The sequence below is a fragment of the Octopus sinensis genome, linkage group LG28 (genome assembly GCF_006345805.1).
Source record: "Octopus sinensis linkage group LG28, ASM634580v1, whole genome shotgun sequence".
Taxonomy (NCBI): domain Eukaryota; kingdom Metazoa; phylum Mollusca; class Cephalopoda; order Octopoda; family Octopodidae; genus Octopus; species Octopus sinensis.
In genome coordinates, this window is record NC_043024.1 from 16,116,251 (window position 1) to 16,137,403 (window position 21,153).

General features: G+C 40.0%; 1 protein-coding gene across 1 annotated transcript in view; it reads right to left on the reverse strand.

Moving 5' to 3' along the window:
* Positions 1-585: 585 nt before the first annotated feature.
* Positions 586-21,153, reverse strand: part of LOC115225846 (ORM1-like protein 2) — a 20,626-nt gene continuing 58 nt past the window's right edge. Inside the window, exons 1-4 of the mRNA XM_029796833.2 lie at positions 21,059-21,153; positions 6,442-6,639; positions 5,353-5,504; positions 586-830 (exon numbers count right to left, since the gene is read on the reverse strand). The exon at positions 21,059-21,153 is cut by the window's right edge and continues 58 nt beyond it. Coding sequence (XP_029652693.1) covers positions 695-830; positions 5,353-5,504; positions 6,442-6,615 — 462 coding nt within the window. The 5' untranslated portion in view covers positions 6,616-6,639; positions 21,059-21,153 and the 3' untranslated portion in view covers positions 586-694. The remainder of the gene's footprint in view (positions 831-5,352; positions 5,505-6,441; positions 6,640-21,058) is intronic.

A 21,153-nucleotide genomic window follows, 5' to 3' on the forward strand; every position in this document is an offset into this window, starting at 1 on the left:
ATATATATATACACGCACACACACATACACACACACATAACCAAATAATACTAGGTGAAAATTCATATATACATAGATTAGGTAACAACTGCCATGTAAGACAAGATTAAAAACACACACGTGGGTGTGTGGGTGTTTGTGTGTGTATGTATGAGTGTGTGCGCGCGCACGCAAATCCTACCTGTGCCTTCTAAATTTGCCACACCGCATATCACTTATATAAAATCACCCTCCCACCCCAACGCCTCATTCTTTTCTCTCCCTTCCCACCACTCCCAGAGGGGTCAGTTAGCACAGAAGGTGTGAGAGGGGACAGTGCAGGATGAGACAGCTGGGAAAAAATGTGATAGTGGAAAGAAAGACAGAACGAAAAAAAAAAAAAGTTCTTTACAACCTGTTGGTGGTAGCGAGGAGGAAGAGGAGGGGAAAAAAACAGTTTAAAAAGAAAAATACATTTTTGCCCACCCAACCAAAATGATGCCATCATCCACATTTTTAATAAGCACACCTCTTCTTCTATCCGTTACTGTTAAGTATCTGGAGGTGGTGTTAATAATAGGTTTAGGGTGAGTGAGTGGAGTGGTGCGAGCTGGAAGAAGTTGGTTTAGCTCCACCCCACCACAGTTTTTTTTTTCCTTTTTTTTTCATTCCTCCCCACTTCTTTTTTTGCTTCTTGTTGTCCTCTTCTTCTTCTTCAGTACTTGTTGATGCCAAACAACCGTACACCATGGAACTGGGGTAATTTTGGAATAAGGTTCAGTGCAAGAACAAATGCATTGATAAGAAAGTGGTAAGTGTCGTATTTTGTATAAAAACTGGCCAGGAAAAATCTAGAAATGGAAAGAGAAAGAAATTAATGGGAGCTTACAACAACAAGAATAATTTCTAGCATAAGAAACATGGCCAAAATATTTTAGCAGGGAAATGGATTTGTGGTTGATTAAACTGATTGTTCTCCACTTAAACCATTTTTGTAGAAGGAAAAAAATTATATACCTTAGCAAAAAGAGGAGGAAGAAAAAAACATATGGCCAAGACAAAGACTATCTTTTTAGTAGCTTATCTTCTGAAAAGATTTCTGCCATCCTCAATGGAAGAATCTGAGAGAGCTTGATCAATACAAGAGCCCGGGTGCTAGCTTCACTGTTACCGACCAACATAAAGATGAAATAGAGGTCTGCATCAACCAGGCATTATAGTCTATTCTTTCACCTTCAATGGTGGTTCTGGAGATGACAGGATGCACATGTATGGCTGGAGATGTAGATACCCACAAAAATTGATCCACTGAGCACTTGTTTATGCCATCCTATTGTAGGACCATCAACAGATGTTAGTCTCAATGACACAGAATTGCCAGTATAACGTAGCTGGCAAAAACAGAGAACTAATACAAAATGGAAGTATTTAATCACTTTTATCTTGGCCAAATTTTCTTTGTTCATACTTTGACATTTGTGTCAAACTCTGTCAGAGTGATTCTTTTCAATAACTCAAAAGCCATTTCTGTTGATTTGATCAGCATTCCATCATCCACAGAGTGAACTCATCTACTTTGATATTGTGCAAGAGACTCTCCTGCCCTAGTATAAATGGCAGAAAATGTGAATTAGTTTGACTTGGTCAGATCTTGACAAATATCTGGTCCTTGTCTGTAAAGCATCTGCTGATGGAATGCTTCAGTTTCACTGGTTGGAGATGGTTCAGCTCTTACAAGCTGAATGCTGACAGAAGTACAAAATATTGACAGTGAAAACACATCAAATATCAAACAACTTGGTCAGAAAACAGATTAGATACAAAAAATAACAATCTCTAATGTAGGCACAAAGCCAAAGATTTAGAGGAAGGGAACAATTATAAAACCAGGACTTGGCTGGTACTTTTATTATCTCTGAAAGGATGGAAAGTCAACTTTGTTTTCCATTGCTCTGAGACCGAAAAATAAGTACCAGTCAAGGGTGGAGGTGAGCTGTTTCCTTTCCACTAAATTTTAGGTTTCTACCTAATTTCAGCACAAGGCCAGCAATTTTGAAGCGAGAGGGTTAGCCCATTACACTGAGCCGAATATCAACTGGTACTTTATTTTTATCAACCTCACCACCAGAAATATAAAACTAAGTCAATTGGTAGGATTTGAACACAACTGTCAAGGGGCATAACTCAGTGGCTGATGTCATTTTACTTCGTGTGAAACTGTTTTCTGACAGCCTATAATTAAGATCTGTGGTGTACAGGATGGTTTCAGCTAGAAGTGTTTTGATCACAAATTGTGGAACTAGGTAAATGGAAACTGTGCAGAAACCCATCTCATATATCATAGGTTTCGCTTTGCATGCATACACGGGTTGCTCAAGTTCTAACATTTGCGTTCTTTGGTTATTTTCTTCAACGAAGTTCAGCATCCTGAAATTTGCTTTCACTACATCATCTCTCTTACATACCACATCCGATTCCTCTTATACCCAGTTTATCCCTAAGTTCATCTGTATTAAGTCGCTTGTGCACACCATCCAACAGCAGAGCACATTTGCTTCATTTCTCTCCAACGTTTACACATCTACATTCAATGCTTGTACAAAAAGCAACACAGAATCTAATCTCAACCTAAAACAGAATCATTTTATTGCCAGCAGGGATAATAACTCTGAACTTTCCCTGCTTTCTTCTTATTCTGGCAGCCAACAGAGAAAGAGAAAGTACCATATTTTAACGTGTATAAGGAACCCCTAATTTATGGGGCTTAAAATTCGGAATAAAGGTTTTGTAAGGGTTTATAATACTATCCCTGTATAAGAAACTCCCACATTTTTTTAACGCAATTTTTGACAAAAAAGGGTTCCTTATGCAGGTAAAAACCTAGTATGTACCAAACTGAAATAAGTAGTGGGTTGATATGATCATCTTACTACAAAATTACGAATGTATGCTCAGTGTAATCCGGTCCGATGACTGAAACAAAAACGATTATGTGATTATGTGGATAAGAAGTTTGCTTCACCACCAAGTGTTTTCTATTTCACCCCCACCGCATGGTACTTTGGGTAAGTCTCTCCAACTATTGCTCTTGACCACACCTGCACCGACACATGAATATATAATGATGATAACAATATATGGCTATTTGACTTTCCTCTGTTCGTCTACCTTTGACCTCTTGCAGAATGTCCACTCATCCTCCAGTCCCACTCACCAAGCAGGTTGACCGTCTGACCAATTCATGTTGAATTCTCATGCTCACACGATGCAGTGTATAACATTCTTTCTTTTATAGACGCAAGGCCTGAAATTTTGGGGGCGAAGCGGGGGGGCGCTAGTCGATTACATTGATCCCAGTGCATAACCGGTACTTAGTTCATCGACCCTGAAGGGATGGAAGGCAAAGTCAACCTCAGTGGAATTTCAACTCAGAATGTACCAAAGGGGTGAAATACTGATAAGCATTTCATCCAGCATGCTAACAATTCTGCCAGTGGCATAGAGAGTGAAGGTGGCGAGCTGGTAGAAACGTTAGCATGCTGGGCGAAATCCTTAATGGTATTTCGTCTGTCTTTATGTTCTGAGTTCAAATTCCATTGAGGTCGACTTTGCCTTTCATCCTTTCGGGGTCGATAAATTAAGTACCAGTTACGCACAGGAGTCGATGCAATCGACTTAATCCCTTTGTCCTTGTTTGTCCCCGCTATGTTTAGCTCCTTGTGGGCCGTAAAGAAATAATAGAGAGTGAAGACATAACATGGTAACAAAAGCCACATGTTGTTGAAATAAACACAAAACAAGTTAATGTTATAGCAAAGATTTTACTGTGCTTGTTTCAATAATCTTTTGCAGGTTAAGGTATACTCTTTTACTTGTTTCAGTCATTTGACTGCGGCCATGCTGGAGCACCGCCTTTAATCGAGCAAATAGACCCTGGGACTTATTCTTTTTGTAAGCCCAGTACTTATTCTATCAGGCTCTTTTGCTGAACCGCTAAGTAACGGGGACATAAACACACCAGCATCGGTTGTCAAGCAATGCTAGGGGGACAAACACGCACACACATATATATATATATATATACATATATACGACGGGCTTCTTTCAGTTTCCGTCTACCAAATCCACTCACAAAGCATTGGTCGGCCCGGGGCTATAGCAGAAGACACTTGCCCAAGATGCCACGCAGTGGGACTGAATCTGGAACCATGTGGTTGGTTAGCAAGCTACTTACCACACAGCCACTCCTGCGCCTATGTTTATCTTCTGCACTCATCTGAAACATCATTGAGCTTCAGATGGTGACATTTGATAACATTTTCCAGTCAACAAACTATCTGGTGGCTCTGTATTTTCGAAGATGAATGGAATGAAAACTCACTTATGTAAGCAGGTGGGGGTGGCAAGAAGGGCCATCCAACAGTAAGAGAAATGTCTCAATAATATCTAATCACCGGACCCATGCTTACATGGTAAAACAGAAGCAAAAACAAACGAATGAGTGTATGCACATCCATCTCTACAATTGTTAGAACTGTATTAGTTCAGCAAGGACTTCATCTGAGATTGCATATTGAAAGGGAAACAACTGTTTCCTGTAGTTATTTGAAATATACAGACATGTGCCACTAGGTTCACAACTGGCAGAATCATTAGTCAAAACAGTTCTCTATTTTAGAGATGAGGAATTCCATACATTATTTACATTGGACAGATACGTGTCCTCATTTTGTTTGTTGTTACCACAACATTTCAGCTGATTTACTCTCCAGCCTTCATCAGGTGTCTTTGTAGAATTTTGTACCCAACCCTGGGTTCTCATTCCTAAGGTATTTTTTGGTGGTGGTGGTGGTATTATTATTTATTCAAGGTACTGCTTGGAATTGAACTTGGAATCTTGGGGTTAGTAACCAGCATTCTTAGCCATTATGCTATATGCCCATTAAATTCCAGGCAGTGCCTTGAGTAAATAACATCACCAAAAAATACCTTAGGAATGAAAACCCAGGGTTGGGTTCAAAATTCTACCAGGACACCTGATGAAGGCTGGAGAGTAAATCAGCCGATGCATTGTGATAACAACAAACAAGATGAGGACATATCCATCAAATGTAAATAATGTACAGAATCATTAGTGCCTTACAGTATTTCTTCTGCTTCTTTACATCCTGAGTTCAAATCCTACCAAAGTCAACTTTGCTTCTCATTTCTCCATTGCTGATAAAATAAAGGGCCAGACAAATACTGTAGTTGAAGGCATCAACTAACCTCCTCGTCAAAGTAGCTGGCCTTCTGCCTAAACAGGAAACATGTCGTAATAGCAAAATTTTACAAATTAGTTTGAACCAAAAACAAAAGAAAACAATTACTCACAAAAGAATAGGGACAGTGGTTAGAAACTTTTTCGTAGCAGTGAACTGTTGACCATAGTCGATTTGCTCCCATTGTGTTTGCATTCGGGCCTTACCTTGGTCAGCAGGTTCCCATGGAGTACCTTTCGTCACATGTAATATCATAAACATCAGCTGTAAAGATATATTGGAAGACACATTTTTATGACTGTTACATTTATTTATCACAATACCCTTCACTTCATGGGACAACCCGCAGACATAACAACACACAGTTTCTACTGGCCGAATGGTTAAGAAATTTGCATTGCAAATTTTGAGATCCCGTCTGTAGTTCAACCATACTGCATGATTACTTCAGAAGGTAAATGGTTTCTAGAATAGTTTCAGGTTGTCTCAAGTTGTGTGAGTAAAATAGAAACTTGATGAGTAAACTGTACCTGTAGTTCAGGATTACATTAAGTGCACAGGTGAATAGTCACTCCCACTGTAACGAGCTTGTAGTAGTAGTGTGATGACATATGGCTTAGTGGTCAGAGTAATCGGCTCACAATTGTAAGGTCGTGAGTTCAATTCCTGACGACATGTTGTGTCCTTGAGCAAGATATTTTGATGTTGCTCCAGTCCACTCAGCTGGCAAAAATGAGTAGTACCTGTATTTTAAAGGGCCAGCCTTGTCACACTCTGTGTCATGCTGAATCACCCCGAGTACTACGTTAAGGGTACACGTGTTTGTGGATTGCTCAGTCACTTGCATGGTAACTTCATGAGCAAGCTGTTCCATTGATCGTACCAGCTGGGACCCTCGTCGTCGTAACCGACGGAGTGCTTCTGTGTTGCTTGAACAACTGGCAGAGACATTGCCCAATCCAAATTAGAGGATCACGTTATTATCATCTCACCAATATGAAAGTGAAATTTAATCGGCAATAAAAATGGGGACTCCTTCCCATTGAAATTTTAATCAAAACAATGAATGTGACAACAGAGGAGAGACAAAGGAATATTGAAATAAAAGAGGGGGACAAAAAGATGAGAAAAGAGAGAGAGGAAAAAATTTGAGATGAAAGAACAGAGAAAACAAGCTAAGTAGATGAATGTGAGTACTTACGACATCATGGACGACATTGGTGAGTGTCCAGGCTATGGGCACTGAGAAAAAGGGAACACTTAACAGCATGAAGTGGACCAGAGAGATCATAATTATATAAGTGAGCCAGATTCCTTTACTGTTCAGGTAGAAATGGGTTGGGTTCCCATCACTATGGGCTGTGCCCACATTCATCTTCGATGAAACTACAGATGGTCACTACATAAAGAAACAAAAACATTGATTAGTAAGTCATTTGGGATTCTTCATCGACACATTTGACATCTCTCCTTTATAATATACCCTTTCCATAATCTTATTTCTTCATTGCCCACAAGGGGCTAAACAAGGACAAACGGATTAAGTTGATTATATCAACCCTAGTGCATAACTGGTACTTATTTAATCGACCCTGAAAGGATAAAAGGCAAAGTCGACCTTGGCGGAATTTCAACTCAGAACGTAGCAGCAGACAAAATACCACTAAGCATTTCGCCCGGCGTGCTAACGTTTCTCCTAGCTCGCTGCCTTCAACCCTTTCCATAATCTGACACTGAAAACCTAAAACACCCTAAAACAAAAAAATTCCCACACATGCATATTGCAGTTAAAGAAAGGATTAGTGAAATTAATGCACATTAAATCAAATTTGGTGACAGGCATCCGTGCTAGTGGAGCGCTAAAGAGCACCATCCGAGCGTGATTGTTGCCAGAGCGGCTAACTGGCTTCCGTGCCGGTGGCATGTAAAAAGCACCATTCGATCCTAATGTTGATCATCCCATCACTTTTTACCAGGCATAGTAAATCTAAGACTACATTATTAACCTCTTGACGCCAGTATTACCCAAAGCTTGCGAGACACTGCCCTGTTATTTTGTTTTTATCTAATGAGGCCACACAAGCACACAAGTGCCAACGAGCTCACGATGTTTGACGCGACGACAAGTTGGTTGCCGCAGGTGTTGACGGGCATAAATTCGCTGATGGGGGACCAAAGAGCAAATGCAGAATTTGTAATTGACTTGAAGACATTTTGAATTATGATGCATTTTCGCTGGAGACCGTTACTTTTATAGCAGTTGCACCAATGCATATGCATGTAAAGTATGCACATGTCATTGGTCTACTGCTAGTCTCATGACTTGAACGTAACCTAAAATAGCTAAGATAATGCAAATGAACAGCGAGCACGTGCACCTCAAGAGATAAAGTACATGATAGTGAATGTAAACACACGCCAGCCGCTAAAAAGTCTATGAGAGATATAAGGCAGCTCTACATCGTATATTTACGTTAATCGTGGGTAGGCAAGCAAGAGTATGATCGCATATTTGCGTCAACCATTGTCAAGGGGTTAAATATGTCCTTCTCTTTTTAAGATGTAAAAGTATATGACTTGAGAGAAATTTGATTGCTGTTTCTTGCAACCATACATAGACTCCCTCTAGTGAGGTCACCATACTGTTTGCAAAACTAAGAAATTTGAACAACAAATAGTAATGTGGAAAAAATAGATTTCTAGGTGTGCTTCATAAAATGAAGTTAATAATTTTATTCTGTAAAGTTATTTTAATAAAATATATATTTTTTCCCTCTACGCTGTACTTCAGAAGTGTAAAGATGCCAGGTTGCTTTGAACTTCCTGGAAATAGCAACCACATTCCAATCATATCTCAGAAAAGGAAAGGACAAACAAATTAAGGGTTAACTAACAATTAGTTAAAAAGAAAAAGTTCAAGTCTGTCCTATGAGGTTATGTGGTGGCGAGAGCTTATTCTGATTTCTGTGGCATTTAAGCAATGGAGTGTACAAGACTCTTCTCACCGAAAGGATGCCAGTTCCTTGCAAGGTTAATCAGAATGTGAAATGAAGTGTATTGTCTAAGAGCATAACACACCAGTTAGTCTGAGAATCAAAACTCCCTCACATTGCATCCTAACGTCTTAGAATAACACAGTTCTATATACATTGACTAAATATAATTTTGAAAGTGTATCTGTCTAAATAATGGAGCAATAAATACAGTCTAAATGAAAGTGGAATAGTAATGAGGTTTGGTAGATTAGAGTGACCTTAGTTAAATGTTAACAGCATCTCAGATAGGTTATGGTATTTACACAGAACCCCCCCCCCCAAAAAAAAAAACTGTTAATTATGCTATAAGAGGAAGTTATTAAGATTATGTTCTTGTCAAATGGTTACTTAAGCTTTGAAGACCAAAATTGAGCATTTAACTACACACTTGCATCATTACTATTTGCAGTTTAAGAAGCTTGTTGCTTTTCAATAATTATTATTTGTTGGTTCCAAGGTGGTGAGCTGGCAGAATCGTTTGCATGTTGGATGAAATGCTTAGTGGTATTTCACTCATTGCTACATTCTGAGTTCAAATTCCACTGAGGTCGACTCTGCCTTTCCTCCTTTCGGGGTCGATAAATTAAGTACCAGTGAAACACCAGTCCCGACCCAACAAACTTGAGGCCTTGTGCCTCCAGTAGAAAGGATTATTTGTTGGTTTCATCATGACTGAGTCAATAAGCAAAACTCCATACCAATCGCTGCTAACCTTAGTAGTACCAAGAACCACCCCACCTATTTTTTTTAAATGAATTTCCCCATGGACTCTAAGCTTCTGAAAGGTCCATCTATTCAGTTTTTGAACTGCTGTTGTATATAGTCACTTGCTGACATCTCTCCTTCATATTATGCCCAGCTAAAGTTTAATGTGATCATGATTATGATAACAATATTGTTAAAACCCAGACTATACCTCTTGAAGCAGATATCTGATCATGAAATCCAGATGATGTATTCAGAACTACATTACTCCCTCTTAAGTACACAACTTGAACCTAACCACTTGTGTGTACTTAGCCGGTACATAGCAACAGCACGAATGTATGCATGCAGCTAATCACAGAAAGGCTCATGCATGCACACAGTTTTAGATCACATTTGTTATCTTTCCTGTCAGTTTTCTGTTATCCCATACCTTGAGCCATTTATTACTTATTTAGATGTTCTGCTGTAGAATAAATCATTGATAAACCTGAACCTGAGATTCTTGAAGGTTTTGCAGGTACTTATCTGTGACGCATACTTAACCGGGAGGTTACAGTATTGTCCTTCCTATTTCAAAATAGTAGGGCTGTGAGATGAGGAAAATATGCTGCTATTTCTAGCAGATCAAGTGACAGTGTAAATGTTCCCTTATTAACTCATTAATGATGTATCACATTGGCTCAAACACACATAACTGTAAGATAAAGGGATGGTGGTACAATCGATTAAATTGATCACCCTTGTATATAACCGGAAGTCCTTTGATTGATGTAAGAAAGATAAAAATCAAGACATACAGTGCAGACGTATAATTAGCATGGCTGTCAGAGTTCAGGAATAAAAATGCATTATAAGGAGTGGCTGTGTGGTAAGTAGCTTGTTTACCAACCACATGGCCCCGGGTTCAGTCCCACTGCGTGGTACCTTGGGCAAGTGTCTTCTACTATAGCCTCGGGCCGACCAAAGCCTTGTGAGTGGATTTGGTAGACGGAAACTGAAAGAAGCCCGTCGTATATATGTATATATATGTATGTATGTGTGTGTGTTTGTGTTTGTCCCCCTAGCATTGATTGACAACCGATGCTGGTGTGTTTACGTCCCTGTTACTTAGTGGTTTGGCAAAACAGACCGATAGAATAAGTACTGGGCTTACAAAAGATTAAGTCCCGGGGTCGAGTTGCTCGATTAAAGGCAGTGCTCCAGCATGGCTGCAGTCAAATGACTAAAACAAGTAAAAGAGTAAAACCTTTATCTTTTAAGAAATATTGAAAATTCAAGATACACAAAGCTGCTGGATCTGTATACTACATAATTATTCAGTATAACCCCTACCAACTTGAATAACAACCTTGAGGCAACAGTGGAATCGGGAACAGACATGTTTCTTGGTCGCAGCTGACAAATCTTGGAATGCCTCCTGGCAGATGTGCTACTTGAGCACTTCCTTGCTGTGGCAGGCAGTCCTGTTGGTGACTCTCTCGATCGTACCCCAGTAAAAATATATCCAGACAACAGCAGTCTGGAGACTTAGGAGGCCACAGCCGAGTGGTTTGAACACAGAAAGTAAAAAGAACATATACTCTTTTACTTGTTTCAGTCATTTGACTGCAGCCATGCAGGAGCACCGCCTTTAATCAAGCAACTCAACCCCAGGACTTATTCTTTTGTAAGCCCAGTACTTATTCTATTGGTCTCTTTTGCCGAACTGCTAAGTAACGGGGACATAAACACACCAGCATTGGTTGTCAAGCAATGCTAGGGGGACAAACACAGACACACACACACGCATATATATATATATATATATATATATATATATATATATATACATAAATACGACGGGCTTCTTTCAGTTTCCGTCCACCAAATCCACTCACAAGGCTTTGGTCGGCCCGAGGCTATAAAAGAAGACACTTGCCCAAGGTGCCACGCAGTGGGACAGAACCCAGAACCATGTGGTTGGTAAACAAGCTACTTACCACACAGCCACTCCTGTGCCTAAATAATAATTTTTCAAAGGTATTTTGTCCTGTATGCTACCATTTGAGCCAAGTCCCCAGATACCAACTGCCTCATCTAGATCACGCTACCTGCTGGAAAAAGCATCCAAATTTCACTCAAATCACATCCTACCATCATTCACATTTAGAGGCATTGGATATTATAATTCTCAATACTGTAAACAAAAGATGGAATTGGTGCAACATACTTTTGGCCAAAGCAATAAGGGGGTAGGGTGTATTTGAGGGCAATTGAGCTATTATTTCTAGTAGATGAAGTGAATGCTCAGTACACATGAGAGGAAGCCATAACCTTTATTTCTAAAATATCCCTATGACCAAAACAGTAATTTCATACATATTACATACCTATGAATTTATTAAAGATTTTTTAAATTGTTAGCAAATGCAAGCCCTCTATTCTTTGTTATGCACTTGCAATTTGGCCATGGTATTAAAGAGGTCTCCCATGGCCAATATTGTGGCTACTTGATTAACTCAGTAAAAAGTTATATACATAAACTAAAAAATAAACTATCGCTGTTGACTTGTATGGCTTGGTAGCATGTGCCTTGGGTTTTACTAATTGTTTAAGGTGCTACTGTAATGCTGGACAGATACCTTCTCAACCGTACCACTAATGACATCCAGAACATAGTAGTTGGAGGGGGGGGGGAGCAGAGCATCAGCATTCAGTGGTAGTCAAATGGCAGACTAGGGCAACATGACATGTTGTACAAAGCACAAGGATATAATGCACTGACCTATCAGCAATTGAACTCATAACATTGGCTTTTATGAACCTGGGAACATTATGTAGGCTAACTTGCTATTCAGCTTGTGTGCCTTATTCATCTGAAAAAACCCACACGTTTGATACGAGGGGATGCTTCTACTTGTTCAACAGTGTCTTGGCCCTCTTCGCATGGTTTTTCTTGGACTTTTAAGTGAGCAGCTGTCCTGAGTGCATCTTGTAAGACTTATAACAAAGGCCTTCATTCAATCTCACAGACCCTCAATAAACTGCTTGGCTTTCTAGATGAAATTAGCATTTTTCACCTTTTGTTTACAGTGATTATTCGTTTTCCAAGCGAGCTTAGTGGTCAACCTCAAAGTTACTGTCTTTTCACTCCTTTCTCACCCTCAGGACTGTGTACAGTGGGAGCTTTAAGTTGTCGACAATGGCCTTGTTATTCATGCTGGTGCAGAACGAGGACACGACCACCTTCCTTTCCCATTCTTCAGAGAACACAATGCAAGCAGGTAGAGGTTGTAAGAATGTACAGGAGAGGGAGAGATATGGTTAGAGATGGAGGATGGATAAGAGGGTGAATATAATGAAGAACAGATGCTGAAGGATGAAGGAGGAGATAATTGTAGAAGTTGAGCAGGGTTGGGGGGTGGATAAGGGGAGGGGGGGTTGACCACATGATATATATAAGAGGTGAGGGAAAGTAAGGAATAAACAGACATTGCCAGAAAAGGAGAGGTGAAGTGCAGCAGAATAGTAATAATGGTAGAACAGATAGGAAAAAGGATAACAGAGAGTGAGCGAGAGATGATGTGATTGAGGGTATTCAATGTAGAAAGTAGGTGGAGAGGATAGTGTTAAGAATGAAAGACGAATAACAAATGAAATAGTTGGTGGTAATGAAAAGGATAATGGTATCAGGAAAAACCAGTTCTGCTCACATGTAATTACATCAGCAGAATACTGCAATTAGAGAAATGATGGCCGGTGGAAATTTCACGAGGAGGAAACTGAGCAGGGGAGTGCATAGGTTCCAGAATCTCAGTTTCATCAAGGTGAGCAGGTCTTCTCAAGAACAATACACGGCCAGTCATCCCAATCCTTTGTCATCTCTTCTGTGAGGTTCAAATTCCTGAAATCAGCCTCCACCACTTTGTTCCATGCATTCCTGGGTCTCCACCTTCCACATCTTTTGGCATTTCTTTATACAGCTGTCCTCATCCATACACACATGCCCAAACCAGTGCAATTTTTTTTCTTGCACACATCTGATTCCTCTTATACCCAATTTTTTTCTCAACTCATTTGTACTTTGTTGTCAATCTATACTTACGCATCCAACAGAGCAGGCTAGCTTCATCTCTTTCCAGTATCCTCATCACACAAGGACCATGTCTCATTAGCAAGCAGCATCACTGTTCTAAAAGAAGTACCATACAATCTACCCTTTACTCCAAGAGAAAAGACTTTCATTGCCAGCATCAGTAGAATCTCCATGAACATTTTTCAACTAGTTGTTACCCTGGCTACTAGACTTTCAGAGCAACAACCCCACCTGCTAAACAGATCTAGTTAACAAAAGCTAGTGACCATTTTTAGTAATCCATATATGGATTACTAAGGAGTGGCTGTGTGGTAAGTAGCTTGCTTATGAACCACATGGTTCCGGGTTCAGTCTCACTGCGTGTCACCTTGGGCAAGTGTCTTCTACTAAAGCCTTGTGAGTGGATTTGGTAGACTGAAACTGAAAGAAGCCCGTCATATATGTGTGTGTGTGTTTGTCCCCCAACATCACTTGACAACCGATGCTGGTGTGTTTACGTCCCCGTAACTTAGCAGTTCAGCAAAAGATACCGATAGAATAAGTACTAGGCTTACAAAGAATAAGTCCTGGGGTCAAATTGCTCGACTAAAAGCAGTGCTCCAGCATGGCCACAGTCAAATGACTGAAACAAGTAAAAGAGGACAAGAGAATCCATTTCTGGTGAGCTCTTAGTATGTAACGTTCCAGTGCATCTGTCTCGTATGAAGCCTGCTTGCTCTGCAAGCAGTATTTTGTTTCAATGCTATTTTCTGTTAGAAACTAAATTTAGAGTTTAACCAACACTTCGTAGCAGCTATAAATGTCTTGTTTTTATATTCAACATTTTTGTGGAGGCACACCCAGTCAGTGTTATATCAGTTCATTTATTCATTTTTACACGTTTTTCCATGTTCCCATGGGTTAGGAGAATAGAGGCACTGTTTTACATTTGAACACCCTTCAGTCACTAACCGTTACCAGTTTTTCAAAAGTTCTCTTATTGCACATATCTTCAGAGGACACAAAACCAGCTGATGATTTGCTGTTGGTGGAAAGATCAATGTTACTGCTTGTCGGTGAACTTGTCTTGAAGAAGCACAAATGTAAACACACACACACACGTACATACAAGGGACTTCTTTCAGCTTCCATCTACCAAATCCCTAAGCAATGCTTTGGTTGTGAGGGGTCTATAGTAGGAAACACTTGACCAAGATACTACACAGCAATGAACCTGAAATCCAGTGGTTACGAAGCTAATTTCTTTACATAGCAATGCTTCTATGTGTGTCTGTCTGTCTATCAATCTTTTATTCTTTTACTTGTTTCAGTCCTTTGAGTGCAGCCATGCTGGAGCACCGCCTTTAGTCGAGCAAATTGACCCCGGGACTTATTCTTTGTAAGCCCAGTACTTATTCTATCGGTTTCTTTTGCCGAACTGCTATGTGACGGGGACGTAAACACACCAGCATCGGTTGTCAAGCAATGCTAGGGGGACAAACACACACACACACATATATATACATATATATACGACGGGCTTCTTTCAGTTTTCGTCTACCAAATATCCACTCACAAAGCTTTGGTCGGCCCGAGGCTATAGTAGAAGACTCTTGTCCAAGATGCCACGCAGTGGGACTGAACCCAGAACCATGTGGTTGGTAAGCAAGCTACTTACCACACAGCCACTCCTGCGCCTACACAACATTCTTTAACCTGTGCTAGCCTGCAGGCTGCTGGGACACCACCATTGCTGAAGTAAAAAAGACAAGGTGATTGCAGTAAGACAATGATAACACAAACACACTGAATTCCGCTGGCCCTGGTCATTACCTTCACTTATCTATACATTCACACATCATCATTTTCTAACGTCCATCCTCAATGCTGGTCATGGACTCAACAGGTTGACAGGATCCCAGGGACCCGAGACGAAGGGTTGATTAAATAAACCCCACATTTCATCAGCCCTGAAAGGATGGACGAGAGCTAAAGTAATTACATAATATTCTATCTGACACTAGTGACTCTCCTAAGGCTCCACCACCCTCACCCCCCCACACACACCAATATTGATTTTTAACATTAATAGTACAAGGACACATATTTAGGGTGAGCTGGCAGCGGGATGGGGAGGGGGGAGGCATTGATTTAATCTTGCCAATCTGTAATATTATTTTAATAATTAATGTTATTTGTTTTATCAATACTCAGAAAGACATGAGGATAATTTGACCCAGGTCGTCTTGGACCTCACTAAACGAACTTAAGACACTACTTTTTTTTACTTGTTTCAGTCTTGTAACAGTGGCCATACTGGAGCACCACGTTTAGTCGAGCAAATCGACCCCAGGACTTATTCTTTGTAAGCTTAGTACTTATTCTATCAGTCTCTTTTGCTGAACTGCTAAATTGCAGGGACATAAACACACCAGCATCGGTTGTCAAGCGATGCTGGGGGGACAAACACAGACACACAAACATATACAAACACATACATATATACGACAGGCTTCTTTCAGTTTCCGTCTACCAAATCCACTCACAAGGCTTTGGTCAGCTCGAGGCTTTAGTAGAAGACACTTGCCCAAGGTGCTACGCAGTGGGACTGAACCCAGAACCATGTGGTTCATAAGCAAGCTACTTACCACACAGCCACTCTTACACCTGTATATTTCTATTACTACTTTAGTAAAGGAAAGGCAAAGGTTACCTTCTCGATTCATGCTGACTCATAAGGGCCGGTTTTCTGGTTTCCATGGCATATAAATTCCCTAGAACGGGACACTGGCCATTTGTAGGGTCACTCATTTTTGCCAGCTGAATGGACTGGAGCAATGTGAAATAAAGTATCTTAGTTAAGAATGCAAAGCACTGCCCAGTCTAGGAACATTTATGTGGTCATTCGGACTGCTAGAAATAGCAACAAAAATCATTAGTTTGAGGAAGTATAGGGCTGGTTACTCAGTTTTCCTAGTGACTGAGTGACCGAGATCATAACATTTCCTCCCCTGGATGGGCTGCCAGTCCCTTGCAGGGTTACTCATTTTTGCCAGCTGAGTGGACTGGAGCAACATGAAATGAAGAGACTTGTTCAAGAATACAATGCGTCGCCCAGTCTTGAAACTGAAACCACAATCTTACGACCATGTGTCCAACACCCTAACCACTAAGCCGTGCACCTCCACACTACTTTAGATTTAATTAGTTCAACTACAAGTATGCTTTCTAAATCATACACAAACCATGTCATGACTTGTTTGATTAGGTCGGAAGGTTAATAACAATAATACATACACAACAGTAACATCTATGTGGTCATTCGGACTGCTAGAAATAGCAGCAAAAGAAGCAACTTATTTCTTTCCTACTTTCTATGCATAAGTATATTCTACTTGCGGTATTGCCCCCCTGGGTGCAGTGGAAAGTTCCAAGGAGGCGTTGAAGTGGGGTGATAATGGGATGCTGATTCATGTAAAAACAACAAAATAATGGGTTCATTAGGTTAAGTTTTATTTGTGAAATACAGTTGCTCTGAATTTGCTTCAGAAAGGGGTCTACGTTTGTGATGATGGGGGTGCTAGGGATGTGGCCAAGATGTCATGGGGGCAGCAGCCCAAAAAAGTTTGGGAATCACTGAACTAGATTATGACTAGGAGATAACAGTTTACTCAGAGTAGCTGCCCTCAGCTTCCACCATGGCGTCAAGATGGCTCCAGAGCCTGGCACAAGCATTCCTCACTATGTCCCTGAGAAGATCTTCAGATACCTCCTTGATCTTGACCATCAGCTCGGCCTTAGTGTTGCAGGTAGAGTGGCTGGTCTCCTTCTCAACCACACTTCACACATAGTAATCTATGGAATTACAACTGTAGTAATCCAAAGGCAAGAAACTTGGGAGGCGAGCTGGCAGAAATGCTAGCACGCCAGGCGAAATGCTTAGCAGTATTTTGTCTGCCGCTACGTTCTGAGTTCAAATTCCGCAAAGGTCGACTTTGCCTTTCATCCTTTCAGGGTCGATTAAATAAGTACCAGTTACACACTGGGTTCGATATAATCGACTTAATCCCTTATCTATCTTTGTTTGTCCCCTCTGTGCTTAGCCCCTTGTGGGCAATAAAGAAATAAGAAACTTGGGCTAGTGAAATCATAGAAATTATTCTCCAACAAACACTTCTCACTTTTTCTAGAGGTATGGCAAGAAGCTGAATGCTGCTACCATGCATATGGCCTTTCAACAGCAACCCTCTCCAGCAGCTTCACAGAGCCATCTGAACTGAGCCTAAGGCTCTATTCAAAGATATAAGGTGGCATGACATCACCCTCGCTGTTCCTTCCTGCTGGCCATGGCTGTGTAGTCTAACCGCAGCTGTTCATGACATGTCTTACAGCATTGTGCAGTAGTCAAGATGTCAGCATTTTGACACCTGACACAAATCAACATGATGCAGGTAAACGCTTTTTCAATATTCAGAAGGCTTCTAGTCCTTCGTGTCAGCTAACTTTTTCTCAACTACAACTTTAATCTTTATGCTCTCCAACACTGTTGACTGTTCACAATACATTAAGCTGTTCCAGAAAAAAAAAGGAGACATTAAAAAAATAGTCAAATTTAGCCCAAACACCCTGTGTATGTATGTGTATGTATATATATAGTTCAAATTTACAGAAAACAAAAGACCAAAACAGGTGTAGGAAATCGCCCAACCCATGTCAGCATGGAAAACAGACATTAAATGATGATGGTGATGGCACGAATCTCTAGGTTTCGGAGTCGCATACAACATACATGTATGCAAACATACACTCACTCTCTAGTTGTAGGGGTGGTTGTGTGATAAAGAAGTTTGCTTCCCAACCACAGAGTTCTGAGTTGAGTCACACAACATGGCACCTTAGGCAAGTGGCTTTTACTTCAGCCCCAAATTGACAAAAACTTCATGAGCGAATTTGGTAAACGGAAACTGAAAGAAGCCCGACATGTGTGTGTGAGAGGGAGTTTGTGTATATTTGTCTCTTTGCCTTGACATCAAGTGGACGTTAGAACATCTTTTATTTTTTACTTGTTTCAGTCATTAGATTGTGGCCATACTGGGGCACCCCTTTGAAGAATTTTTAGTCAAACAAATACAGGTACAATAAACACTAAAAAGATATAGACTCCATCAAATGCCAGGTGGGATACTTAGTAGTTGATAGCTTTCGTTATCTGGGTGACCAAGCTGGTAGTGGAGGTGGATGCTCCAAGTGTGTAGCTGCTAGAATAAGAATAGGATGGGGAAAATTCAGAGAGCCTCTACCTTTGTTGGTAACAAAAGGCCTCATACACAAAGTGAAAGGCAGATTGTATGATGCCAGCGTGTGAACAGCCATGCTACACAACAGTGAAACATGGGCTGTGACTGCAGAGGACATGCGAAAGCTTGAAAGAAATGAAGCTAGCATACTCAGCTAGATGTGTGCATGTATGATAGGATGTAAGTATCTTGAGATAAAAATTGGGCATAAGAGGCATCAGATGTAGTGCGCAAGAGAGAAGACTGCGCTGGTATGGTCATGTGCTGCATACAGACAAGGATAGCTCAAACAGTGGAAAGAACCTGTGGAAGAGGTAGCCCCAGGAAGACATGGGATGCGGTGGTGAAGTATGATCTTTGGATGTTGAGTCTCACAGAGGCAATGACAAGTGATGGAGACCTTTATCAATTTGCTGTTTGAGAAGACTCATCAAGCCAAGTGAAATCGCAATTGTGGCCAGAGTTGGGGACACGTAAGATACACCCACCACACTCTTGGAGCAGTTGGCATTAGGAAGGGCAACCAGTCAGAGAAACCAAGTCAAATCAGACTGGAACCTGGTACAGCTCTCCAACTTACAGTTCCAGTCAAACTATCTAACCCATGCCAGCATGGAAAGCAGACACTAAATAATATGAAATGACCCCAGTACTAATTTTGAGGGATTTTTTTAAAGCCTAGAACTCATGCTATCAGTCTCTTTTACCAAATTGCTAAGGGGATGTAAACATACCAACAGCAGTTGTCAAGTAGTGCTGGGAGACAAACACAAACATATACACACACACATATATATACGACGGGCTTCTTTCAGTTTCCATCTATCAAATCCACTCACAAGGCCTTTGTGGGCCCAAGGCTATAGTAGAAGACACCTGCCCAGGGTGTTATGTAGTGGGACTGAACCTGGAACCATGTGGCTGGGAAGCAAACTTCTTATCACACAGCCACGCCTATATACGCTCTTTTTGCCAATTTTTCCGAAAAATTTTCTCTGATTATTGTTTAATCTAAGCCCTGATCGAACAAATCTATGACCAAAGGCGTTTACATTGTGACTATCCCCTCTATTAATATATCCAGAGGTGGTGTCTGATATGTCCTTTAAAAAAAAGTAGAATTTGAAGGAGACTTAACTGCTATTTCTGGAAGTCCAAGTGAACATATAGACGCTACTCGGTTTTGTTTAGTTCTAGGGTAGCTATAATTATAGAGGAGTTCCACCTGCGACCACGCCCTCAATTTGTATCTCTAGGATTACATTGTCCATCGTGACTATTCCTTTTTTTTTTTATTTAGAAAAGTTTTAAAGAGAAAGATAGACAATAGAGAGTAAAATGAGGGGAATCAGTTGTTATTTCCAGCTAGACCACCTACGTGTTTATTGTGCTATGAGAGACACCGACTTATAATTCGAGAGCTTACCGTGTCGGTGCTTGAAGATCAAATTTGATAAATTAATCCAAACATATGTCAACAATACATCTTCACATAGAGAATAATTAACTGTTTAGAAAGACAAAACACCCACAAAAGACGGACAAGATGCATTATTATTCACGCGCGCATGTATATATACATACATATATATAGATCGGGCAGTAGTCCAGAGTTGGCTATTTAGCTAAATGCAATAGTAGACATGAAACCGATGGTAACTTTCTGTCCGGCCATAACCAACATATACCACTCCAGTACATTATATATATATATATATATATATATACATACATACACACACACCCGTATACAAAGGTCATGGGCATTGCTTCTTCCTCCAGAACATACATAAACACACAGCTGTATGTATTCATACACACACATGTATATAGCCCTACATGTATATATTTAATATAATTATACACGTATCAATACGTATGTGTATGGCATATGCGTTCATATATATATATATATATATGCACATGTAGATTTGTTTCATAAAGCCATAAACACACCAGTATACAGAAATATTGATATCTACCTATCTATATATATGTAAAACAATTAAGATTCAAGTGAGTTCCAAAGAATTCACATGAATGCAGTACTTAACTTAGATGCACCAGAAATCTTTATGGTATTAACCATAAAATAATGTGGGGTGATTATAAACAAGAAAAAAGCAACAACTAATCCATTCTTGTTGCTTTTTTCTTATCTATATATATGTATATATATTTATTTTATAGAAGGAGCTTCTACAGGACTAGAACTGTTTCATTCTAGTCCTGTAGAAGCTCCTTCTATAAAATAAATCTGCTATGTATTGAGTACCTTATTTACTGTGGTTAACCCCGACTCAACCCGGGACCTACATATATGTATATATATATATATATATAGTCATATACATAGCAGTGTGTACGTTGTATGACTGTGTGTGTATATATATATGCAGACATATACAGTAAATCCACGTGTCTGTGTATGTATGTATTTATGTATATATATATATATATATATATGCACACAAACACAGACATCTGTGTGTTTGCTAACACACAGACATCTGTGTGTTTGCTGCTGCAAACATCATCACAGCTGAAATCAAAGAAAAACACAAAACTGGACTAAAAAGTACATTAACGAAATCCACATTTAAAGAATAATTATTACAGCAAATATTGGCATTAACTAAGTTTCACTGTCCCTCGATATAAATGATATCATTCTCATTGTAATTGTAATTAGTGAAATAAAATGTCCCAAAGAGTTTGACTCACCTCAAATTGTTGATAATTGTTTAATTAACAAGTTGGAGAGATGAGTGTGAGCATGCGCCGATCGTTACTTCCTTCTTCCGATTGAAAACGTGGAG